Source organism: Pelodiscus sinensis, chromosome 4, assembly GCF_049634645.1.
Source record: "Pelodiscus sinensis isolate JC-2024 chromosome 4, ASM4963464v1, whole genome shotgun sequence".
NCBI lineage: Eukaryota > Metazoa > Chordata > Testudines > Trionychidae > Pelodiscus > Pelodiscus sinensis.
Genome location: NC_134714.1, coordinates 103287449 through 103313744, shown reverse-complemented (window position 1 = coordinate 103313744; position 26296 = coordinate 103287449). Strand labels below are relative to the sequence as shown.

The 26296-nt window shown below is 45.5% G+C and overlaps 1 protein-coding gene and 1 long non-coding RNA gene across 12 annotated transcripts in view; one reads left to right on the top strand and one right to left on the bottom strand.

Moving 5' to 3' along the window:
* GALNT18 (polypeptide N-acetylgalactosaminyltransferase 18) overlaps positions 1-26296 on the bottom strand; it is a 938084-nt gene that overhangs the window by 903741 nt on the left and 8047 nt on the right. For 8 of the 11 annotated variants that reach the window (XR_012903608.1, XR_012903609.1, XM_075927905.1 and 5 more), the window contains exon 2: positions 646-741. The exons of the other annotated variants lie outside the window; for them this stretch is intronic. Coding sequence is in view for 6 of the 8 variants with exons in the window: in XM_075927905.1 (XP_075784020.1) it covers positions 646-741 (96 nt within the window). In the remaining 2 variants the exon portion in view is untranslated. The remainder of the gene's footprint in view (positions 1-645; positions 742-26296) is intronic. 11 annotated transcript variants of the gene reach the window in all.
* On the top strand, positions 693-25241 carry LOC112547820 (uncharacterized). Its single transcript, XR_012903610.1, has 3 exons — positions 693-771; positions 1604-1703; positions 25105-25241. It is a non-coding gene; the product is annotated as an uncharacterized LOC112547820 (long non-coding RNA).

Sequence of the window (26296 nt, the reverse complement as noted above, 5' to 3'; positions counted from 1 at the left end):
CCTTAATCCTCGTGGAACAAGGTTTGCCAAGACATCAGACTAGCACGCCCATTATTTCAACTGCATTTTGAAATAATGAGGCTGTGTCCAGACTCAGGGTTTTTTTTTAAAAAAGTAGCCTTTTTTCGAAAAAACCTCACCTGTGTCTAGACTGCAGCCACGTTCTTTCGAAATTAAATCGAAAGAACGCGGCTTTTCTTTCGATGGCGGTAAACCTCATTTCACGAGGAAGAACGCCTTCTTTTGAAAGTTCCTCTTTCGAAAGAAGGCGTTCTTCAATGTAAATAGTGCTTCTTCGAAAGAGAGCATCCAGACTCACTGGATGCTTTCTTTCGAAAAAGCAAGCCGCTTTTTCGAAAGTTCAACGTGCAGTCTAGACGCTCTCTTTCGAAAGAGGCTTGCAGTCTAGACATAGCCTGAGTGTGCTATAAAGATGCAGAAAATGCTATTTCAGGATACTGTCTGTATCCCGAAATAGTGCTACAGTCTAGACTCACCCTTATTGACACAGAACATACACCACTTCACACTGAGGTTGGTCCCATGTGTTTCAAACTTTGTTCTAAATTTATATGGCTTCTAGGCCAGGAGAAAATAGTATTTTTCAAACATGATCTTAAAAAATTCCCTGTTTCATTCCATTACCTTTCAGGTTACTGACGTCATAATGCTTTACTGCTGGCACCATGCCGCAAAGTTCCACAACGAGGCGGAGTTGGGAAGATGACAGGATGACAGCAGCTGGAGAGGACAGAGCGGGAGACAGCTTTGGTGTGAATACTCATATCTCTGTAATCATTTCTGACTATGCCCACGCTGAATATTTATGATTTCATTACAGGCTATGCACATTTCAGAACAGATACTCTGTTTTGATATCTTTCCTGCTCTGTTCTTTAAAACATGTGTATATTAAATTTGATCAACTGAATTCGAGTCTTGCATGCTTGATAGATACAGTAGTAAGATGTTGTTCTAATTAATGCAAGTAAATATTTTGTCAAATCCATTAAAAATATAGAGCTTCTTTTGAAAGCATAGGCAAAAGAAAGGCTTCCAGAATGGAAATCAGAGGCAGTTTAGTGCCTCTTTTCACTCCTTAGTGATAACAATAGTTTCATATTCATTAAAAGGACATAAAATATTCATGTAGCATATCATTTTCAGGGAGACCTCAGTTTATTTCTCTAGCTCACACCCACCTTTCTTCCCCATAGTTGCTTAAGTGTTCACGCTTTCATATCAGAAATACTATATGAATTACAGTATAATAATGGGTTTAGCTATTCGTACTTCACATGAAAAGCTAAAAGTATGGCTCTTAGCGTAAGAAGAGGAAGAAATATTTTTTTCTCTATGTGATCTTATGAAGCCTAGATAGTAAAATTATAAGAATCCCTGAAAACAAAGCAGGGATGATTTTGGCTACTGCTGAACTGTGCTTTCACCTGTGAGACCTATTAATTCTGAGTACCAATCATCCTGAAAAGAGTAGTTCTCAGAACTTGAATTTTATAGCCATGTCACTCCATAATGTATGGGTACTGACACACAGAGTCCTCTGTGCTGCAGGAGCTTATCTAACACTGGGTTTTTTATGCAGGGCGTTCCAAGCATTTTCTCAAAGCCTATGGCAAGTCATAACTCGGTGCATGGATGAAAAGCTTCAATGAAGTGTGAATCCACCATGAAGCCGGGCTCAGGTAATGCACTCCTTTAGTCTGATGACTCATAAAGCAGACCTCTAGCTGAAATAGGATTACAGTGCAGTGGACTAGTACAGTAGCTGTGCTCTCAGAACAAACATACACTTATCTCCCATAACGTCCAACTTGCAATGACTGTTAATCGATCAATGATCATGAAGCTACAGAAAATAATTGCAAAGCCTGCCCATCGCACTTCTCCTTTCTTTTCTTTTGTAATCCCCAGCCACAGCTTCTGGAAGAGGAAAGCCCAAGGGATGCAACTGTGTTCATGACAGAGAGGTGTGGCATTGGTGGGTTGTGGGAATGGCCAGGAGTGTGGCTGCACTAATGAGACCAATGTAGTTAGGGTGGAATATAAACGGAATGGCAAAGCAATTCCCCCACCCAACATCTGGTCCTACCTATTCTGGCCCCGGCTGCACATCTGGAACCTAAAGACTCTTCTCCCTCTTGAGAGCTGCTTACAGCTATAGAAATCCAGGGTCCATCTCAAAGAGACAGGTAGTAGCGTCCAGCAACGAAGTCACGCAAGACCTCAACTAGTTGTGTCAGCTCAGGAAAAGGACCTGGATGTCACTTTTGTCAGCTCAGGGAAGACTTCTACTCAATGTACAGCACTAGTCAAAAAACAAACAATGCAGGATTTGTACACTCCATGACAGCCGTAGCCTAATACGAGTCAGGAAAGGGTTAATGGGTTGCTGGGGCCCAAACAACCCAGTCCTGAAAACAGGTCCCCAGCTTTGAGGAAAGAGAGCTCACCTCATTTGGTGCCAGATGAGGAGAGAAAGAAGATCTTCAGGCCTCATTACAGGGGAAAAGGCTGGTAGGGCCAGAAACTACAGAAGACAACAGCCAGACAGAGCCCTGTGATGGACCCGCCCTCATTCCACTGACAGAAAGGCTGACAGACATTCCTGCATTCAGACAGTACTGGTTAGTTAGCTGCAACTACAGCATGTGCTCCGCCTGGAGCAGGTGGGAACATAGAAGCTTGCCTGGGAGGACAGGTTGCTAGTAAGCTCCAGCAGGAAGGGGAGTGGTTAGCCTGGGTAGCGGGGGGGGGGGGGGATGGGGTGGAATAAGCGGCCTTCAGGCCAGATGTAGATGACCAGGGTCAGTCCTTGCATGGCTGCCAGCACGTCCACAAGGTACAGCCTCCTGCAGCTCCCGTTGTCTGAAGAGCAGCTCCCCTTCCCCGGAAATGATGAACGCAACCAATGGGAGTAGCGAGCGGCTGTACCTGGCAGACGTGCAGGTAAATAAAGCATCTGGTAGCCTGCCTGGCAAACTGTGTATGGCTTGCAGGGCACTTACTGCCCACCCCTGGGCTAGCCCTTCATTTTCCCACCCCTTGTCTGGGGGTAGACTCGACAAGTCTCCTATGGGCAAGGGGACCTGCAGGTCTGCTCCTGTTAGGGATGTCACATCCCATTTAATCAATTAATCAATTAACTGGTTAAACGTTATGTTTAAGCAGTTAACTTCAAATAGGGTGGGCGGGTGGGGAAGCCCCCGGGTGGGCTGGAGCAGACCCTGCCTGCAGCGTGGCACTCTGGTACTGGCCAGGCTGCCCTCAGCAGGAGGGGTGCTGCTTCAGTCTGGCTAGGCCGTTGGGTAACCCGGTCAGAATGATGCTTACCGGTTAACCATTCGCATTCCTACGGTCAGTGTAGTTACAAAATGGGACATGTTGCCCAGGGATGATGTGGAATCACCATCACTAAAGGTAACTACCAACAGGCGAGGCCACATCTGTCAGGAATGTTCTAGTTATTACGCATTCCTGCCTTGAATGCAAGGGACTTGACTAGATGGCCTCTCGAGGTCTCTTCCAATCCTACACTTCTGTGATTCTCTCAGGGGATGCACAGAAAGGCATGAGATCAGAGGTGCATAGAGAATGAATAATAAATAATATGGAAAGTAGCATACACACCACCGCCCATCATACTCACAAACACTGCCACGTTTTCCTGTACACCCCATCTCTTGTCTCATAATTAAATTGTAAACCCTTGCCCCAGGAAAATTGATGCAAGGTATGTTGATTCCAGCTATGCAATTCACGTAGCTGGAGTTGCATATCTTGCATTGATTTTCTCCAGCAGCATAGACTTGGCCTAAGAATGCCAAACAGAACACAGGCAAAATGACAAACTTCTCCTTGGACCAGTCAGACGAGTAAACTGTTGACCTCAGTACAGTGAGGGGCAACCTAGGCTAGTGAGTGGGCCGTGTGGGTGGCCCTCTCTCATCTCAGTGGATCACAAGATTGTCGTAACAAGATGATGTCCCAGGATACAGCAGTTTTACTAACTGTACTTGCAGCCCTCGGACTGTGTGCCCATTGAACCACAGCAGCTCTTCAACAGAATGTTGTAATCAGCACACACCTCACTTCATGTCCCCTTGCTTTATGTGCGGGTCATGTTAGTAAAGCCAGTAGGGAAAAAATGACACAGATGAAAACCAATGGAATTTGGAAAACCCGTGCATGGGCAATGGGAAGCAAGATGTCTTGTGGGCCACACATAGGACCCTAATGGGCCGTATGTGGCCCTCGGGCAGCAGGTTGTCTACCACTACTCAGTATAAACCCACTATATGCTTTATATAAAGCGCTGAAAGGAGGAAAGATGAGGATTTTGATACAAGTAGGTGAAGGGGAGCTCAAGTTTAAGTTAGACAGTTTAAGGGGCAAATGAAGGCAATGGAAATTAGGGGTAGTGCATTAAAGGATGCAGAAATATGCACCCCAAAACTCCCAGAAAGTCAGCATTTTGTATAGGTCAAACACCATTTAAGATCAGTTTGAGATTTTAATGTCTTTAAAAGGTAAATTAACTAATTAAGTTTGAATTACAAGTTCAGCAAAATAGTTCACCAACTAACAATATCTCTAGGGCTTCTATTCTAGAACTAAAGCAAAATCCCAGGCTCTAGCCATAGAACCATAGAATACTAGGACTAGATGGGACCTCGAGAGGTCATCAAGTCCAGTCCTTTGCCTTCATGGCAGGACCCAGTACTGTCTAGACCATCCCTGATAGACATTTATCTAACCTACTCTTAAATATTTCCAGTGATGGAGTTTCCACAACCTCCCTAGGCAATTCATTCCAGTTTTTAACCACCCTGGGTATGTCTACACTACAAAGGTAAATCGAACTAACAGACGTTAGTTCGAATGAACTTTGATAGGCACTACACAGGCAAACCGCTAGTTTGAACTTAATTCGAACTAGCGGAGCGCTTAATTCGAACTAAGTAAACCTCATTCTAGGAGGACTAACACGTACTTCGAATTAAGTAGTTCGAATTAAGGGCTGTGTAGCCACTTAATTCGAACTAGTGGGAGGCTAGCCCTCCCCAGCTTTCCCTGGTGGCCACTCTGGGCACCGCTACAGAAACTCTTCTGCCCCCCTCCCGGCCCCGGAGCCCTTAAAGGGGCATGGGCTGGCTACGGTGCCCGTGCCAGGTGCAAGCCTCCAGCACCCAGCCAGCAGACCCTGCACATGGCACGGCTCGAGTCAGCCACCCACTGCCACCCAGCCCTCCGCCTCTTCACGGGACCAGACTGGCGGCTCCCGGGAGCCTGCCCGGGTCCGCAAGAGGCGGGCACCCGCCTGGTCTAGTGCAGACATCGTGGACCTTGTCCACGACCTCCGCACTAAGCACAAGAAAGTGGCCATCTAGGGCAGGAGAGCTGCCAGCCTGGCCACCCAGGAGCAGGTTTGCATGAAAATCAAGGTGGTCCAGTGAGACCCCCGACACTGAGCCCTGAGCTTAGAATGGCCGTACTAGGTCAGACCAAAGGTCCATCTACTCCAGTAGCCTGTCTGCTGACAGCAGCCAACACTAGGGACCCTGGAGGGGATGGACTAAAGATAATGACCAAGCCATTTGTCTCGTGCCATCCCTCTCCAGTCTTCCACAAACAGAGGCCAGGGACACCATTTCTACCCCCTGGCTAATAGCACTCCATGGACCCAACCTCCATGACTTGATCTCACTTCTCTTTAAACTCTGTTCTAGTTCTAGCCTTCACAGCCTCCTGCAGCAAGGAGATCCACAGGTTGACTATTTGCTTTGTGAAGAACAACTTTCTGTTACTAGTTTGAAGCCTGCTACACATTCATTTCATTTGGTGTCCTCTAGTCCTTCTATTATGGGAACTAATGAAGAACTTTTCTTTATGCACCCTTTCCACACCGCTCGTACTTTTATAGACCTCTATCCTATCCCCCCTCAGTTTCCTCTTTTCTAAGCTGAAAAGTCCCAGTCTCTTTAGCCTCTCTTCATATGGGACATGTTCCAAACCCCTGATCATTTTAGTTGCCCTCCCCTCTGCCACCCTCTCTCTTCCCCTCTCCAACCTCCTTTTCCCAGTCTCCCTGAGTTTTGTTCAATAAAGAGAGTTTCTATTTTTGAACACGTGTCCTTTATTTTGTACATTAGGAAGGGGGGCTAAGGAGGAGTAAGTGGAAGGAGGTGAGGGAGGAATGGGGTATGAGCCCCTGATGGGGAGGACTGGGGTGGCTCTGCGGGCTCCTCAGGGTGGAAGCTCTCCTGCAGCCCCCCGATTGACACCCCTCCCCGAATGGCAGCCTGCGGCAAGTGCAGCCGGGCTGATGGCTGAGTGCTGTGACATGCCCAGTGTGGGCACTCAGGGCACTCCAAGCCAGGACTGCTTTGCTGTCCCTCATCGAGTTAGACAAGCGAACGAGAAACCCCTGAGAACTGTCTGTCAGGGGTGGGGCTCGGGTCCCTTTAAGCACATCCCTCGGCTAGCCTGAGACAGCAGCTCCACGCTCTAAGTCCTAATCCGATGCCCTGCCAGCACTGCTTCCGGCCTTCCTTAACCCCGGTTCAGGGTCCACTCAATGTGGACATGCTAGTTTGAATTAGCAAAATGCTAATTTGAACTAGTTTTTAGGTCTAGATGCACTGGTTCGAATTAGCTTAGTTCGAATTAACTAATTCGAATTGTTAGTTCGAATTAGTGCTGTAGTGTAGACATACCCCCTGACAGTTAAAACCTTTTTCCTAATGTCCAACCAAGCCCAATTCTTTCAGTCTTCCTTCATAGGTTACGTTCCCTAGACCTTTAATCATTCTTGTTGCTCTTCTCTGGACCTTTTCCAGTTTCTCCACATCTTTCTTGAAATGTGGCGCCCAGAACTGGACACAATAATCCAACTGAGGCCTAATCAGCGCAGAGTAGAGCAGAAGAATGACCTCGTGTCTTGCTCACAACAGACCTGTGAATGCATCCTAGAATCATGTTTGCTTTTTTTGCAACAGCATCACACTGTTGACTCATATTTAGCTTGTGGTCCACTATAACCCCTAGATCCCTTTCTGCCACACTCTTTCCTAGACAGTTGCTTCCCATTCTGTATGTGTGAAACTGATTGTTCCTTCCTAAGTGGAGCACTTTGCATTTGTCCTTACTAAACTTCATCCGGTTTACTTCAGACCATTTCTCCAATTTGTCCAGATCATTTTGAATTATGGCCCTATCCTTCAAAGCACTTGCAACCCCTCCTAGCTTGGTATCATCTGCAAAGTTAATAAGCATACTCTCTATGCTGATATCTAAATAGTTGATGAAGATATTGAACAGAACTGGTCTCAGAACAGACCCCTGCGGAACCCCACTTGTAATACCATCCCAGCAGGACTGTGAGCTATTAATAACTACCCTCTGGAAATGGGTATCCAGCCAGTTATGCACCCATCTTATAGTAGCCCCATCTAAGTTGTGTTTGCCTAGTTTATTGATAAGAATATCATGTGAGACCATATCAAATGCTTTACTAAACTCTAGGTATACCACATCCACTGCTTCTCGCTTATCCACAAGACTCATTATCCTATCAAAGAAAGCTATCAGATTGGTTTGACATGATTTGTTCTTTACAAATCCATGCTGGCTGTTCCCTATCACCTTATTATCTTCCAATTGTTTGCAGATGATTTCCTTAATTACTTGCTTCATTATCTTTCCTGGCACAGAAGTTAAACTGACTGGTCTGTAGTTTCCTGGGTTGTACATAATGCAGTTTCCTGGATTCCCATGCTGCACATAACGCAGGTGTAAATGACCTTTATGCAACTATTCCTCAATCTCTAGGGGTATGTCTATACTACCACCCTAGTTCGAACTAGGGTGGTAATGTAGGCAACCGGAGTTGCAAATGAAGCCCGGGATTTGAATTTCCCGGGCTTCATTTGCATCTTGCCGGGCGCCACCATTTTTAAATGTCCGCTAGTGCGGACTCCGTGCCGCACGGCTACACACAGCACGGACTAGGTAGTTCGGAATCGAGGAGTAACGGTAGTCTAGTCCGAACTACCTACACGCGGCACGGAGTCCGCACTAGCGGACATTTAAAAATGGCGGTGCCCAGCTTTATACAAATGAAGCCCGGGAAATTCAAATCCCGGGCTTCATTTGCAACTCCGGTTGCCTACATTACCACCCTAGTTCGAACTAGGGTGCTAGTGTAGACATACCCCAGGCTAGTTTAAAGGCAGATTTAAACACAGCCTCCACGGTACTCTAAATTGTACCAGCTACTAACAGCAGCTTCCTGGTCAAGCCTCTTTCTCTCAACCACAGCTGCCATTTCAAAGGCTGGTAAAATAGCCATTCCACTGGCCCAATGTCAGCCATGATGGGAGAATGGTTGGGATGCCCATTAAGTTGTCTGTGTGACTGCCACACGAGGTTAAGGATCTGGCCCATGCTCTTGTTTATCAGCGTGTTTTCTTCAGCCGTCCTCTCATTGGCATTCATAACAACAGCCTTTTGAGTCAGACAGTGGTCTATCTAGCCCAGTAGCCTCTTTGCCAACAGTGGCCAATGGCAAAAGCTTCAGTGGGAACAGCCAGACAAGGGCAATTATCAGGCAATCCCTCCCCTGTCGGCTAGGCCCAACATCGGGCATTCAGAGGTTTAGGGACACCTAAAAGCATGAGGTTGCACCTCTGACCCTCTTGGCTAAAAGCATTGATGAGCCTATCCTCAATAAATTTATCTAATTGTTTTGAATCCAGTTATAGTTTTGGGGTTCTCAACATCCCTTGGCAATGAGTTCCACAAGCTGACTATGCATTGTGTGATAAAATTCTTCCTTAAGTTTGTTTAAAACCTGATGCCCATTAATTTCATTAGGTTATCTCTGGTTCTCGTGTTTCATGAAGGGGCAAACAAGAATTTAGTTACTTCTCCATTACAGTCGTTATTTTATAGTCCTCTATTGTATCCTCCCCAGTCATCACTTTGCTAAGAGGAACAGTCCAGTTTTTTAATCTCTCCTCACATACTTTTTCTAATTCTAATACCTATTATTTGGAAACAGGGCAACCAGAATTGCATGCAGATATTCAAGGGATAGGCGCACCATGGATTTACATAATGGCATGATTTTTGTCTTATTAGTTTTCTTAATGGTTCCTTTCTTAATGGTTCCTAATAGTCCATAAGCTTTTTTGACTAGTGCTGCAACCTGAGTAGATGTTTTCAAAGAACTATCTGCAATGACTCCAAGATATCTCAAGTGATAATTATTATTATTATTATTATTAATCCTCTTCACTCCTAATGGAGCATAAAGCGCCAACGAATTTTCTCCAGCCTTCACAGTCCTGAGAAAGCCATCTGACTTCTTCCCAGGTCGTACCCTTCCTTTTCATGTCCGCCTCCACAGTCCTCCTCCAGGTGCCCAACGGCCTCCCTCATTTACGCTTTCCAGGTGGAGTCCATCTAAGTGCCATATGAGGGAGTCTTTTTTCGCTCATCCGAAGGACATGCCCCAGCCATCTCCAGCGTCTCTGCTTGATCTCGTCCACAACATTGTTGATGCCAATGCGTTGGCTTATCTCCTTGTTGGTAACATGCTGTTTCCTGCTCATTCAGAAATATAATTTATGCTATCATGTGCCAAAAGTCTCCGTCTGCTATGTACATTGGACAAACGTCTCAGACACTTTGCCAAAGGATCAATGCCCACAAAACAGATATTAGACAGGATCACAGAGAAAAAACAGTTTCTTGACATTTCAGCCAGAAAGGGCATTGTCTCAATGACTTGATTACCTGCATCCTGCTTCAAAGACATTTTAACACCATATGTTCACATTTTAACACCATATGTTCACATGTTTTTGATCTGAGGAAGTGGGTCTGGCCCACGAAAGCTCATCATCTAATAAACCATCTTGTTAGTCTTTAAAGTGCTACATAGTCCTGTATTTTATTTTAACACCAGACTTGAAAGAGAATCCTCTGAACTGTCACTCATGCTTAAATTTGACACTTTACACCTAGGTCTTAACACCGACACTAATTACCTTACCCATTACAAAAATAGCTTCCCCAATTATCACCTCTAATATCATTAGCTCACAGACATTTACCTCCCCCCCCCCATCCTCCTTCTGTTCTGAAATTTGATTTGTCCTTTTCATATGTGTTCATTTTTTGATTGTATCCTTTGGTATATATGGTTGTGCCAATTTTCTTCCACTATTTGATCTGAGGAAATAGGTCTGGCCCATGAAAGCTCATTGCCTAATAAACCATCTTGTTAGTCTTTAAAGTGCTACATAGTCCTGTATTTTGTTTCAGCTTGACCAGACTAACACGGCTACATCTCTATCAAAGTTAAGTAAGACTTTCTCTTTTTGTATCTATAGTGTGCATTATATTTTCCAATGTGCATTGTTTTATACTTATCACTGAACTTCATCTGTCATTTTGTTGCCAGTCACTCAGTTTTGTGAGATCCCTTTGTAACTATTTGCCATCTGCTTTGATCTCAGTACAGAACCGTGGGGCAGTGATTTTCGTAGCCCTGGGGAGTATGCAGCAGTTTTCCAGGGATTCATCAACCCATCCAGGGATTCATCAACCCATCTAGTTTTACAACAGGCCACATAAAAACACTAGGGGTATGTCTACACTACCCCGCTAGTTCGAACTAGGAGGGTAATGTAGGCATACCGCACTTGCAAATGAAGCCCGGGATTTGAATTTCCCGGGCTTCATTTGCATAAGCGGGGAGCCGCCATTTTTAAAACCCCACTGGTTCAAACCCCGTGCAGCGCGGCTACACGGGGCTCGAACTAGGTAGTTCGGACTAGGCTTCCTATTCCGAACTACTGGTACACCTCGTTCCGAACTACCGGTACACCTTGGAAGCCTAGTCCGAACTACCTAGTTCGAGCCCCGTGTAGCCGCGCTGCACGGGGTTCGAACCAGCGGGGTTTTAAAAATGGCAGAGCCCCGCTTATGCAAATGAAGCCCGGGAAATTCAAATCCCGGGCTTCATTTGCAAGTGCGGTATGCCTACATTACCCCGCTAGTTCGAACTAGTGGGGTAGTGTAGACATACCCTAGCAGAGTCAGTGAAAACTAAAATTTCATACAGACAATGGACTTGTTTATACTGCTCTATATGCTAAACACTGAAACATAAGTACAATGCTTACATTTCCATTGATTTTGGATAATTATATGGTAAAAAATAGAAAGTTAGCAATTTTTCAGTGATATTTTTGTTTTTGAATTAGATGAATCTTGGAGTGCACAAGACAAATCAGACTCCTGCAACTGGAAAGTTTGAGAGCCTCTGCTTTGGGGACTCTTGCTATTTCCCTCTCAGTACTGTCATGGGCAATGCCGGATTAATCCCCTCATTATGCTGTTTGTGTAAATTTTCTTAATACCTTCCTGACAGACCCTGCTGCTGAACCACAGCAGAAAATGTATCCACAGCAGAAAATGTATCCCTCCTGTTAGCAGTCACAGCAGAGAGGCTAAGGATGCAATGGGTAGGCAATAAAATTATCTTTTCAGACCTCGAGGGGATGAAGAAACCTGCTCTGCCCCTGTGCATGCTGGACTCATCCTGCAGATAGTCTTAAGCCTCCACACTTCTGGTGTAGTAAAATGCTGTGGGAATGAGTACTTGTAGGGCCGAATCTATTGCAGAGGTGGTGAATATTCTTTACTTGGGTGAGCACTGAATTCATGTAAAAGAGAGAATAAACTCCTTCAGCCATGGCTAACTAGGAAACGGAATGTTCTTTGGGAGTGTTCTTACTCCCCCAACACTACTACGCAAGAATAACTGTCCTCAACAAGCGTAGCCTGCAGGAACCATCATCTCTAAGGTAAATGACTCGCTCTGTAGAGTTTGCAATAATGCTGTGATATTGGTTGAGGGATGACTGTACTGGGTATACTATTTTATGCTTCTTTTTTTACCTGTTATACTGACATAACATTACTCCACTAACTCTGAAATTTGAAAGAAGGTACAATGATTAGGGCATGAGCCTGGTACTTGTAAGATCTGGATACAATTCCTTGAACTTGGGAACCTTGGGCCAAAAAATTTTCATAAATGACTGAGGTACTTTGGGCCAAATTTACAGAGGCATTCATGTGCCTAATGCACTTTATGAGATTTACAGATGTGAATTAGGCATCTAATTACCATTGATTTTCAATAGGAGCAGTGTCTAACTTCCCTAGGCACTGTGTAAACCCCACAGAGGGTATGGCTACTAGGGATGTGAATGGTTAACCAGTAAACATCACCCTTATGGTTAACCAGTGGAGCCTGGGTCAGCTGCACACCTGCCATGGGTAGAAAGCTGCTCCAGCCAAGAGGGGCCACCATGGGTGGGGAGCACTGCAATCCAGCCAGAGCAGCCCCTGCCTGCAGCAGGCCTTGCCTGGCACACCGTGGGCAGGCATTCCAGCCCCTTCTGTCTACCACCACTCCAGTTTAAGTAGGTAACCAGTTAAATGTAACATTTAAATGGTTACTTAATTAATCCACTTCTCAGAATCAGGTTGACAACTTCTGGCTTCCACCACTCAGTTAAAAATGGCTGTGTAAATGATATTGCTCTAAAATCCACTTCTATCCCTAAGCTTCAGGGCCCAAGATCCAGTCTGAGCTGCAAAAGCTATTTTGGCAAAGTATAGCAAGGACCTTCAGCCAGAATTTGTCAAGTAGGGTTCTGAGACTTGCTGCCACAGTCTGTGTATTCATACCATGATTCTCTACCCTGTTTGAGCTAGAGAATACTACTGTTGGATCTTTGGGTTATCATGGGAGAAATTTTCTAGAATGAATCAGATTTCTTTTTGCAGGCAGTAATCACACCACCATCCTTTCCTTCCCTAACTGAAAAATATTCCTGACGTTGTCATGTACTTACCTCCCATGGGTGCCACCATTTAAATAGCATCAAGATGAAAAGAGTAGTATTCTGAGACAGTAGAATCACAGAACACCAGAACTGGAAGGGACCTTGAGAGGTCATCAAGTCCAGTCCCCTGCCCTCACGGGAGGACCCAGGACTGGTTTGAAGTAGGAATAAGACCCTCCGGAAAAGGGCGCTTTTTCCGGAGGATCGGGGCCAGTGTAGACGCTCTTTTCCGGCTTTTTTAAAAGCCGGAAAAAAGCGGCGGACATTTTTATTTAAATGCCGCGGGGGATATTTAAATCCCCCGCGGATTTCCCTACGACGACTGCTGAAATTTACATGCCCCTTCCGGAAAAGGGGCCAGTGTAGACGTAGCCAGTATGTTTACACTACAAAGTTAATTCGAACTAACAGACGTTAGTTCGAATTAACTTTCATAGGCACTACACATACAAACTGCTAGTTCGAACTTAATTCAAACTAGCGGAGCACTTAATTCGAACTAGGTAAACCTCATTCTACGAGGACTAATGCCTAGTTCGAATTAAGTAGTTCGAATTAAGGGCTGTGTAGACCCTTAATTCGAACTAGTGGGAGGCTAGCCCTCCCCACCTTTCCCTGGTGGCCACTCTGGGCACCACCAGGGAAACTCTTCTGCTCCCCATCCGGCCCCGGAGCCCTTAAAGGCGCACGGGCTGGCTACGGTGCCCGTGCCAGGTACAAGCCTGCCAGCACCCAGCCAGCAGACCCTGAACTAGGCACGGCTCGAGCCAGCCACCCGATGCCCCCCAGCCCTCCGCCTCTTCCCGGGACCAGGCTGGCGGCTCTCGGGAGCTTGCCCAGGACCGCAAGTGGCGGGCACCCGCCTGGTCTAGTGCAGACATCGTGGACCTCGTCCATGACCTCCACGCTAGGCACAGGAAAGTGGCCGTCTAGGGCAGGAGAGCTGCCAGCCTGGCCATCCAGGAGCAGGTTGGCATGAAAATCAAGGTGGTCCACTGAGACCCCCGACCCTGAGCCCTGAGCTTAGAATGGCCGTACTGGGTCAGACCAAAGGTCTATCTACTCCAGTAGCCTGTCTGCCAACAGCGGCCAGCACTAGGTGCCCTGGAGGGGATGGACCAAAGACAGTGACCAAGCCATTTGTCTCGTGCCATCCATCTCCAGACTTCCACAAACTTTGGGCAGGGACACCATTTCTACCCCCAGGCTAATACCACTCCATGGACCCAACCTCCATCACTTTATCTCACTTCTCTTTAAACTCTGTTACAGTTCTAGCCATCACAGCCTCCTGCAGCAAGGAGTTCCACAGGTGGACTCTTTGCTTTGTGAAGAACAACTTTCTGTTACTAGTTTGAAGCCTGCTACCCATTCCTTTCCTTTCGTGTCCTCTAGTCCTTCTATTATAGGTACTAATGGAGAACTTTTCTTTATGCACCCTCTCCACACCACTCTTGCTTTTATAGACCTCTATCATATCCCCCCTCCGTCTCCTCTTCTCTAAGCTGAAAAGTCCCAGTCTCTTTAGCCTCTCTTCATATGGGACCTGTTCCAAACCCCCTGATCATTTTAGTTGCCCTCCCCTCTCCCAGCCTCTCTCTTCCCCTCTCCCACCTCTTTTTCCCAGTCTCCCCCAGTTTTGTTCAATAAAGAGAGATTCTATTTTTGAACACAAGTTTTCTTTATTTTGTACATCAGGAAGGGGGGCTAGGGAAGGGTAAGTGGAAGGAGGTGAAGGAGGAATGGGGTACGCACCCCGATGGGGAGGACTGGGCTGGCTCTACGGACTTCTCGGGGTGGAAGTTCTCCTGCAGCCCCTCGATAATCCCCTCCCCCCGGATGGCAGCCTGCAGCAAGTGCAGCCGGGGTGATGGCCGAGTGCTGTGATGTTCCGCGTGTGGGCACTCAGGGCACTCCAAGCCAGGACTGCTTTGCAAGCGGGGAACCCTGAGAACTGTCTGTCCGGGGTGGGGGTTGGGTCCCTTTAAGCACAGCCCTCGGCTAGCCTGAGACAGCAGCTCCACGCTATAAGTCCTCATCTGATGCCCTGCCAGCACTGCTTCCGGCCATCCTTAACCTCTGTTCAGGGTCCACTCTGTGTGGACATGCTAGTTCAAATTAGCAAAATGCTAATTCGAACTAGACTTTAAGTCTAGCTGCGCTAATTCGAATTAGCTTAGTTCAAATTAACTAATTCGTACTAAGTTAGTTCGAATTAGCGCTGTAGTGTAGACATACCCTTATAGTTCTAGCCTTCACAGCCTCCTGCAGCAAGGAGTTCCAAAGGTTGACATTTGCTTTGTGAAGAAGAACTTTCTGTTACTAGTTTGAATCCTGCTACCCATTCATTTCATTTAGTGTCCTTTAGTCCTTCTATTATGGGAGCTAATGAAGAACTTTTCTTTATGCACCCTATCCACACCACTTGTGCTTTTACAGACCTCTATCATATCCCCCCTCAGTCTCCTATTTTCTAAGTTGAGAAGTCCCAGTCTCTTTAGCCTCTCTTGGGACCTGTTCCAAACCCCTGATCATTTTAGTTGCCCTCCCCTCTCCCAGCTTCTCTCTTCCCCTCTCCCACCTCCTTTTCCCAGTCTCCCCAAGTTTTGTTCAATAAAGAGAGTTTCTATTTTTGAACACACGTGTCCTTTATTTTGTACATCAGGAAGGGGGGGCTAGGGAGGGGTAAGTGGAAGGAGGTGAGGGAGGAATGGGGTACGAGCCCCCAATGGGGAGGACTGGGGTGGCTCTGCGGGCTCCTCGGGGTGGAAGCTCTCCCTCACACCCCCGACTAACCCGCCCCTCTCCCCGGATGGAAGCCTGTGGCAAGTTCAGCCGGGCTGATGGCCGAGTGCTGTGATGTGCTGAGTGTGAGCATTCAGGGCACTCCAAGCAAGGACTGCTTTGCTGTCCCTCATCAAGTTAGACAAGCGAGCGGGGAACCCCTGAGAACTGTCTGTCCGGGGTGGGGGCCGGGTCCCTTTAAGCACAGCCCTCGGCTAGCCTGAGACAACAGCTGCACGCTCTAAGTCCTAATCTGATGCCCTGTCGGCACTGCTTCTGGCCATCCTTAACCTCGGTTCAGGGTCCACTCAATGTGGACATGCTAGTTCGAATTAGCAAAACGCTAATTCGAACTACCTTTTAGGTCTAGATGCACTAGTTCAAATTAGCTTAGTTCGAATTAACTAATTTGAATTAAGTTATTTCAAATTAGTGCTGTAGTGTAGACATACCCCCAGACAGTTAGGAAGTTTTTCCTAATTTCCAACCTAAACCTCCCTTGCTGCAATGTAAGCCCATTGCTTCTTGTCCTATCCTCAGAGATACCCTTTTAGATATTTGAAAACCGCTATTATGTCCCCTCTCCTTTCCAAACTAAACAAGCCCAAGTCTTTCAGTCTTCTCTCATAACTCATGTTTTCTAGACCTTTAATCATTCTTGTTGCTCTTCTCTGGAACCTTTTTCAATTTCTCCACATCTTTCTTGAAATGTCATGCCCAGAACTGGACACAATACTCCAATTGAGGCCTGATCAGCACACAGTAGAGCAGAAGATGACTTCTTGCGTCTTGCTCACAACACTCCAGTTAATGCATCCCAGAATCATGTTTGCTTTTTTTGCAACAGTGTCACTGTTGGCTCATATTTAGCTTCTGTTCCACTGTGACCCCCAGATCCCTTTCTGCAGTACTCCTTCCTAGGTTACATCTACACTGCATGCTTCTTTCAGAATGAGGCTATGTCTACACTACCACTCTAGTTCGAACTAGGGTGGTTAATGTAGTCATTCAAAGTTGCAAATGAAGCCCGGGATTTAAATATCCCGGGCTTCATTTGCATCTTGCCAGGCACCGCCGTATTTAAATCCTGATTAGTGTGGACTCCATGCCCGCAGCTACACGCAGCATGGAGTAGGTAGTTCGAATTAGGCTTTCTAATTCGAACTACCGGTACACCTCATTCCATGAGGTTGTGTCCTTGCTTTGTGATCCTGTCTAATATCTGTTTTGTAGGCATTGATCCTTTGGCAAAGTGTCTGAGACGTTTGTCCAATCTACATAGCAGACGGACACTCTCGGCACATGATAGCATAAATTATATTTCTGGATGCGCAGGAATATGTGTTCTTGATCTTATAACTCACTTGGTGAGGTCCAATAATGGTATCAGCAGAGTGAATATGTGGACAAAGCTGGCAACGGGGTTTGTTGCAAAGGAAGGTACCATGATTGGTATTAGTGTAGTATGTCCTGTGGTTGTTGGTAAGAATCATCTTGAGGTTAGGTGGTTGTCTACAGGAGACTATGGGTCTGTCTCCCAGAGCCTCTTGGAGTTTAGTATCCTGTGCCAGTATAGGCTGTAGTTTATTGATAATGTGTTGGACAGGTTTAAATTGGGGGCTGTAGGTGGTGACAAGTGGTGTTCTACTGTTGGTTTTCTTGGGCCTGTCTTGAAGTAGATGGTTTCTAGGTATTTGTCTGGCTCTTTCCATTTGCTTTTTTATTTCTCTGGGTGGGTAGTTGAGGTTTTTAAATGCTTGGTAGAGATCCTGAAGTTTCTGGTCTCTGTCAGTGGGATTAGAGCAGATGCGGTTGTATCGAAGGGCTTGGCTATAGATGATGGATCGTATGGTGTGTTCTGGATGGGAGCTGGAAGCATGAAGGTAACTGTATGAGTCAGTGGGTTTTCTGTAGAGAGTGGTGTCTAATTTTTCATTGCTGATTTGTACTGTGGTGTCCAGGAAATGGATTTCTCGTGTAGAATGGCCCAGGCTGAGATTGATGGTGGGGTGTAGGTTGTTAAAATCTCTTTGGAATGTCTCCAGTGTTTCTTGGCCATGCGTCCAGATCATAAAGATGTCATCAATGTAGCGTAAGTAGAGAAGGGGTAAAAGGGGACGAGATTTGAGGAAACGTTGTTCTAGGTCGGCCATGAAGATATTAGCATACTGTGGGGCCATGAGTGTACCCATGGCTGTGCCGCTGATCTGGAGGTATAAGTTGTTCTCAAACTGGAAATAATTGTGGGTGAGAACAAAGTTACATAGGTCTGCTATCAGACTGGCAGTGGTGTCCTCTAGGATAGTGTTTCTAATTGCTTGTAATCCATCTTCATGTGGGATGTTGGTGTATAGAGCTTCTACATCCATGGTGGCAAGGATGGTGTTATCGGAGAGGTTATCGATGTTTTGTAGTTTCCTTAGGAAGTCAGTAGTATCATGGAGATACTGGGGGTGTTGGTTGCATAGGGTTTGAGAAGAGAGTCTACATAGCTGGATAAATACCTCGGAATACCAAAAGAAACTACACTGTCTCCTTAAAAGCCTCCCTACAGCTACTCAGGAACAAATCCACACAGAAACTCCTTCTGACCCCCGACCAGGATTGTTCTATCTGCTTCCCAAAATCCATAAACCTGGACACCCCGGACGTCCCATCATCTCTGGTATCGGCACACTCACAACTGGTTTATCCAGCTATGTAGACTCTCTTCTCAAACCCTACGCAACTAACACCCCTAGCTGCTTCAAAGGCCTTTTAAGACTACACTTGAAAGAGAATCCTCTGAATTGTCATTCATGCTTAAATTCAAACTTAAGTCTGAATAAAGACTCTAATTATCTTACCCATTACAAAAATAGCTTCCCCAATTATCACCTCTAATATCATTAGCTCACAGACATTTACTTCCCCCCCATACCCGTTCTGTTCTGAAATTTGATTTGTCCTTTTCATGTGTGTTAATTTTTTTGATTGTATCCTTTGGTATATATGGTTGTGACAATTTTCTTTCACTATTTGATCTGAGGAAGTGGGTCTGGCCCACAAAAGCTCATCACCTAATAAATCATCTTGTTAGTCTTTAAAGTGCTACATAGTCCTGGTTTTTGTTTCAGCTACACCAGACTAACACGGCTACATTTCTATCACTATTCTCTAAGGGTATGTCTACACTACCCTCCTAATTCGAAATAGGAGGGTAATGTAGGCATACCGCAATTGCAAATAAAGCCCGGGATTTGAATTTCCCGGGCTTCATTTGCATAAGCGGGGCTCCACCATTTTTAAATCCCCGCTCGTTCGAACCCTGTGCCGCGCGGCTACACACGGCACGAACTAGGTAGTTCGAACTAGGCTTCCTAGTTCGAACTACCATTACTCCACATTCCACGAGGAGTAACGGTAGTTCAAACTAGGAAGCCTAGTTTGAACTACCTAGTTCGTGCCGCGTGTAGCCGCGCGGCATAGGGTTCAAACAAGCGGGGATTTAAAAATGGCGGAGCCCCACTTATGCAAATGAAGCCCAGGAAATTCAAATCCTGGGCTTCATTTGCAAGTGCGGTATGCCTACATTACCCTCCTATTTCGAATTAGGAGGGTAGTGTAGACATACCCTAAGAACTGTTATCCAGCCAGTTATGCACCCACCTTATAGTAGCCCAATCAAGGTTGTATTTCCTTGATACAACCTTGATTGGGCTACTATAAGAGTACAAGCAGTCCCCGGGTTACGTACAAGATAGGGACTGTAGGTTTGTTCTTAAGTTGAATTTGTATGTAAGTCGGAACTGATACATATTGTAGGGGAAACTCTAGCCAAACATTTTTTTTTAGTTTTGGATAGCATAGGGAAAAGTTAACTCCCCTCTAATGTTTGTTTTGCTGTCTGTTCCCCTGTTCAGAAGATTTCACATCTCTTTCTGTCCCTGTGACAATTGGATTTTGAATATTTTGGGTTGTCTTGGAAAGAATGATTGGCGATAAAGCTTCAGTGGAGACACCTTTTTCCCATGATAACTCTTACAGGAGTGAATTTCCCTTCCTGGGGTAGATTTCCCCTCACTTCCTGTTGTCTCAAGGACAGGAAATGAGAATAAATCTTTCTAATGAGGATACAGACAGTAGTAAAACCTCAAGTGTCTCTAACCCCACACCAAACTAACCAAAATTAAAAAAAAAAAATTGCATGGAGTTCTACTTTAAATGCAACTTGGACAGATGTTTGTCTTAACATATTCTTTATTTTTGACTGTGCATATAAATGCTTAAATGTTTCAAATACTGTTACAGTGCAACCTTAAACAACTGTTACAGTGCAACCTTAAACAACTGTTACAGTGCAACCTTAAACAACTGTTACAGTGCAACCTTAACTGTTACTGTGCAACCTTAAACAATCTTGGTAGAGGATGATGGACTTGTTGGAGAGGATGGGACTGGTATTAGAGAGTCAGAGTCAGATTCTGCTGCTGGAGTCAATTTCTTGAAGTAGGCATTAAGGGAGGTTTGTTTAGAGATTTTTTTTCTCTCATCATAAATAGCCCTGTAGCATCTCAGACCTTCGTTAACTGTGCGGTAAACTTTTTCGAACCTCTCTGTATCAGGATCTTGCTCCTCTAACTTTGCCATTCCTGCTTCAATAAGTTGAAAAGCATCAGCTAACTCTTTTGTAGAAAATTTTTTCAATTGTGGAGTTTCTAGGTCCTGGTTTTCTTCCCTAGATTCTATCTGCTGCTCTAGTTCCATAAGGTCTTCATTGGTTAGTTCTTTGCCATGGGAGTCGAGTAACTCTATAATATCATTTTCAGTGATGTCCAACTGCAGTTCATTACCAATAGCAACCACAGCTTGCCTGGTTTCGGCGATTTCCTCATCTGTAAACCCCAGAAATTCTTCTGTGAATTGGGGGCACAATTTGTTCCAAACTCCTCTCATATTTGTCTCTTTCACTTCATCCCAAGCATCAGCAATATTGTTGATGGCATCATAAATGTTGTAACTTTTCCAGAAATCCCTTAAGGTCATCTCATCCTTTTGGGTAGCCCTGACAGCTTGTGAGAATGTCCTCCTTAAATAATAGGCCTTAAAGGAGGCTATGACTCCCTGATCCATTGGCTGAATTAGTGATGTGGTGTTGGGGGGTAGAAATACCACCTTTACATTGGGGTGCATGTCATCTAAAGTGTTTGGATGTCCAGGGGCATTGTCAAGGAGAAGGAGAATTTTGAAAGGAATGTTTCTGCCCAAGCAATAACGTTCAACATCAGGGACAAAATGGTTCGAAAACCATTCTTCAAACATAGCAAGTGTAATCCAAGCCTTTGAATTTGCCCCCCAAATAACAGGAAGAGATGCCTTAGTGACATTGCGTAGTGCCCTCGGATTTAGGGAGCGATGCACTAGCAAAGGTTTCAGCTTTAAATCCCCAGATGCATTACCCCCAAGTAATAAAGTCAGCCTGTCCTTTGATGCCTTATGTCCTGGTGCACTTTTTTCCTCTTTCGAAATGTATGTCCTCTCAGGCATTTTTTTCCAAAACAAGCCAGTTTCATCTACATTAAAGATTTGTTCTGGCAAATAGCCTCCATCGTCAATAATATCTTCCAATATCTTGGGAAAAGAACTTGCAGCACTGACATCGGCACTCGCTGCTTCACCTTGAACTTTAATATTATGCAAATTTGCTCTTTTTTTAAAGCGATTGAACCAACCCTTACTTGCAACAAATTCTTCATTGAAATCACCTTCACTTGCTGTACGAATAGCTTTTAAATCATTGAAAAGGCTTCGAGCCTTTTCCTGCACTAAAGAAAGACTGATAGGTAGATTACGCTGATTTTGGTCTTCTATCCAAATTGTCAGCAGCCTTTCCATCTAGATAATTAAACCACTGCGTTGCTTGGTAATAATTGTAGCATTCATTGGGGTATGGCCTTTCACATGCTCAATTACTCTATCTTTATCTTTTAAAATTGTTGCGATTGTTGACTGACTGTAACCACATGCTCTGCCAATGGATGATGGTTTTTCACCTCTCTCTGATCTCTTTATTATTTCTACTTTTTCTTCCATGGTGATGGTTTTTCTTTTCTTTGCTGTCTCACCAGCACTTGCATCAGATTTGTGTTTTGGAGGCATTGTTGCAGGGTGCAAAAAACACTGTACAGTATGTACACAGGTTCTGGTCAGCGGGACGCAGGCCTTTTAGCTATCTTCAGTGGGGTACACTGCTGTTACAGCCCCTTATCTCTCAGGAAGCTTTTTCAGCAGCCCACCTGTGTCCATCCAAATCGTCCACTGTGCTGCATGGTGACAGGGAGGAAGAGCTGTCAGGACCACAGCTGGTCACCCACAGAGTCCCCAGAGCCCCCGCTCTGGCATTCGCTCAGCTCATTCTTGCTTCCTCCCCATCTCCGCCTTGTCCAACCCTGAGCCCCCTGCCATGTCATTACTACACAGAGAACCCGGGGCTTGACTCTGTGCTGCCCAGTTATTCCAGGTCGCTCCCCGGCCCACGGCTGCCCTTGTGACTGATTGCTTGCGCTCATCTGAGCCACCTCGCGTGTCCAGCCAGGCTCCACGTCCTCTAGGAGCCGGAGCCGCAGCCACTGCAAAGCAGGGCAGACATACAGGCACTGGGGACAGGATGCTGAAGGTGGGAAGCAGCAGGAGGTCTAGCCAGGAGCTACGGGGCGTCCTGGCACCTCGGTCCGGCCCTGGCCTTTGCCTGGGTCACAGAGCAGCAGCGAGGCCTTGTCCTCTCCTCCGGAACACCTGCGCAGGCGTTCCCCTGTGGCTCCACCCTCTCCGCCCCAGCTGTCTCCACTCACCCTCTGTGTCCTCCTTCCAGCCTAGGGGGCTATATGAGAATGGTAAACTTTACTGTCTTCTCATTCCTGTTGAGATGCTAATCCTGCAACAAACTCAGGACTAAGGGAGTAACTCATCAAATACCAAACAGCTCTGTACCATGCTTTGAGCTAATAGCTTTATTTCCACACACCACCCAGGGTTCTAGGAGGAGGGTCCTTTTTTTGCTGACACAATGAGGCCAGCACTTTGTTTGTTTTGGTGGAGTCTGTTTGTTTGTTTTTGCTACATTCCCAGGGAGCCCGGCATGTATAGGGGGAGGAGGGGAAAGGTGGGAATAATAGGGGGCGGAGAGGCTGCTTTTGTCCGCTGATTTGGCAGCCTGTTGCCGGGGGCAGCCAGGTTGCTGGGGGGAGGGAGGCAGCTTGTTAGTTGGGGGAGGGGGGCACCTTGTTGCCGGGGGAAGGAGGGAATGCAGGCTGCGAGGGAATGCAGGCTCCGCCGGTAGCTCTGTGGGACCCCTTTCCCTGCGGCCAGCTGCTGCTGCAGGCAGAGGCCAGTTGGAGCCGGAGGAGCCAGCCCGAGGAGGAGGAGGAGGTGGATCCTAGGATCCAGGTGAATGAGTCCCGGGGAAGTATAGAGGGGGGGTGGAGGGGGAAGATGGGCTGAGGCTGGCCGGCGACCGGGGGGCAGGCTGCGAGACCGCGGCTGGCAGCAGACATGGGGAGGCACTTTTCCTCCGCCCAGCAGCTCTGCAGGACCCCTTTCCCTGCGGCCAGCTGCTGCTGCACCTAGGCTCCATGTGTGAGCGAGCCCGGCATGTATAGAGGGGGGGTGGAGGGGGAAGACGGGCTGAGGCTGGCCGGCGACTGGGGGGCAGGCTGCGAGACCGCGGTGAGCAGCAGACGTGGGGAGACACTTTTCCTTTGCCCAGCAGCTCTGCGGAACCCCTTTCCCTGCGGCCAGCTGCTGCTGCAGGCGGAGGCCAGTCAGAGCCGGCCGGAGGAGGAGATGGATCCCAGGATCCAGGTGAGCGAGCCCCGGGGATGCTGCTGCGCATGTGCGGCAATTGCCTCACCCCGTTCGTATCTAGGGATCCGGCGTAAGTCAGATCCACGTAAGTCGGGGACTGCCTGTATATCAAATGCCTTACTAAAGTCTAGGTATACCACATCCACCACTTCTCCCTTATCCATGAGACTCATTATCCTATCAAAGAAAGTTGTCAGACTGGTTTGACATGATTTGTTAGTTACAAATCCATTCTGACTGTTACCTATCATCTTATTTTCTTCCAGATGTTTGCAGATGAATTTCTTAATTACTTGCTCCATTATCTTCCCTGGCACAGAAATTCTACTGACTGGCTGTAGTTTCCTGGGTTGCTCTTATCTCCCTTTTTATAAATGGGCACTATATTTGCCTTTTCCAGTCTTCTGAAATTTCTCCTGTCTTCTATGACTTTTCAAAGATGATAGCTAAAGGCTCAGATACCTCCTCTATCAGCTCCTTGAATATTCTAGGATGCATTTCATCAGGCCCTGGTGACCTGCAGACATCTAAATTTCCCAAGTAATTTTTAACTTTTTCTTTTTTTATTTTATCTTCTAAACCTACCCCATTTTCCCTAGCATGTGTCATGTTAGGCATTCCTTCATCATCAGAATTCTTGGTGAAGACCAAAACAAAAAAGTCATTAAGCATCTCTGCCATTTCCAACTTTCCTATTATTGTTTCTCCCTCCTCACTGAAGAATGGGCCTGCCTTGTCCTTGGTCTTCCTCTTGCTTCTAATGTATTTATATAATATCTTCTTATTACCCTTTATGTCTGTAGCTAGTTTGAACTCGTTTTGTGCCTTTGCCTTTCTTATCTTGCCCCTGCATTACTGTATTGTTTCCTTATATTCATCCTTTGTAATTTGACCGTTTCCACTTTTTATATGACTCCTTTTTTATTTGTAGATCATGCAAGATCTTCTGGTGAAGCCAAGGTGGTCTTTTGCCTAGGAGTTTTCCTGTCTCATTACAAAGAGTGCCTGCATTCCAAAGCACTCACCTTAATGTTACTGCTAAAATAAGGGGGGTTGTTTTAAATTAACTCCAACTTTGGTTATTTTTTCTAATCTGCTTCATGAACGGTAATAGTTTTATTTGACAGAGTAACCTAATCTGATTTCAAATTTCTTGTTTAACTACTATCACAAACTTTTGTGCCCATTTTTTTACTCCAGTCTAAACATTCAGCAGGCATCATCCAGCTATCTTGTGTTCATTGTATACACAAAGACCTTTGAAAAGAGTTCTGGAGAAAACAAAATACAGTTTGATTGCGCCTAAACACTTGATGCATCCAGGAAAACAGTTAAATGATCCTTTTAAAGACTGTTATTGATTTCATTTTGTAATTGATCATGCCTGTAAAGAAGATTAGTATGAAACTGAAAAGCAGTTAGCAAAATATTTAATAATGCTGTTGTGTTTACCATTGTTTTCTTCAAGAGTAGTATGCTTATGTTTATTATCTTAATAAGTTATTTTATGTTCATTTTGATGTCTTTCCAACAGCATCACTCACCATCGGATTCACTCAAAAAATAATGCACTTTCTAGCACAATCCAATAAACTGCAAAACAAATCAATGAAGTCTCAAGATTTGAACACTGTGGCCTATAAAGCAAAAGAATGAAACAAATACTGCAACTCTCAGTAACAGGTATAAAGTTGTTGAACGAAAAACTCAACAAATTCTTGGTCTATCTCATTTCCCCATCACTGAACATCAGTGGCCTTTCCAGCTACTGAAGGGATGCTGTATACCAGGGGTGTCCAAACTTTTTTCAAAGAGGGCCAGATTTGATGAAGTGAACATGCGTGAGGGCCGACCATTTTGCCTGACATTCTTTGAACCATTAAAATTAAATGCAAATTAACTATTTTATGCAAAGTTTATTGCAAACGGCATACTTTTCATTTCGTCACATGGATTACAAATCTAAACAGGTGTTAAATCACTCTGCCTTTCATATCTGAAGGCCAGATGAAAAAAAAATCCAGAAAGCTGATATATGTCAGGAACATTGTAAAGTACATTACATATTATTGGTAATAAAGGTTGTCTGTCAACTTTTAAGTTAAAAAAATATGAACAGGAACATAACACCAAGTATACATGTTGTGTCCAAATATATTTATAACTGATTTAGACCAACTGACATTAACTGAGATTTTACAATGTATTCATCTCAATTGAAAAAAAAACATGCCTGCACTAATGTGAAGGGTGAAACTGAGATCTGGACTGCAGCACATAGGCTAGGTCTGGTTCAAAGGCAGTGGTTTTGATGCGCAAAATGTCACGCAGGTGAGAGTCACTTAGTCTTGTCCTCTTGTGGTTCTTGTTAAAGTTCATAGCAGAGAATGTCTTCTCACACATATATGTTGAGCCAAACAAGCTCAGCATTTTCTTAGCCAATGTTCGAATCTCTTGAAACCGGCTCTTATCCAGTTGGCGGTAAAAGTTCACAAGAGAGAGCTGTTGGTGACGACTGCGTAACTCGCTGTCACAATGCAGCTCAATGAGCTCGAGCTGCAGCTGATCTGGAGCAACATCGGGGTAACAGAGAATGGAGAGGAGAAAAGGCTGATCTCCTTTTCAATAGCTGCAAAATCCTGAAAGCGCCGTTTAAACTCCCCAGCCAGAGATGCGATGTCTGCTGCATACCTGCTCGTTTGTGCACTGATATTGTCCTGTGGAAA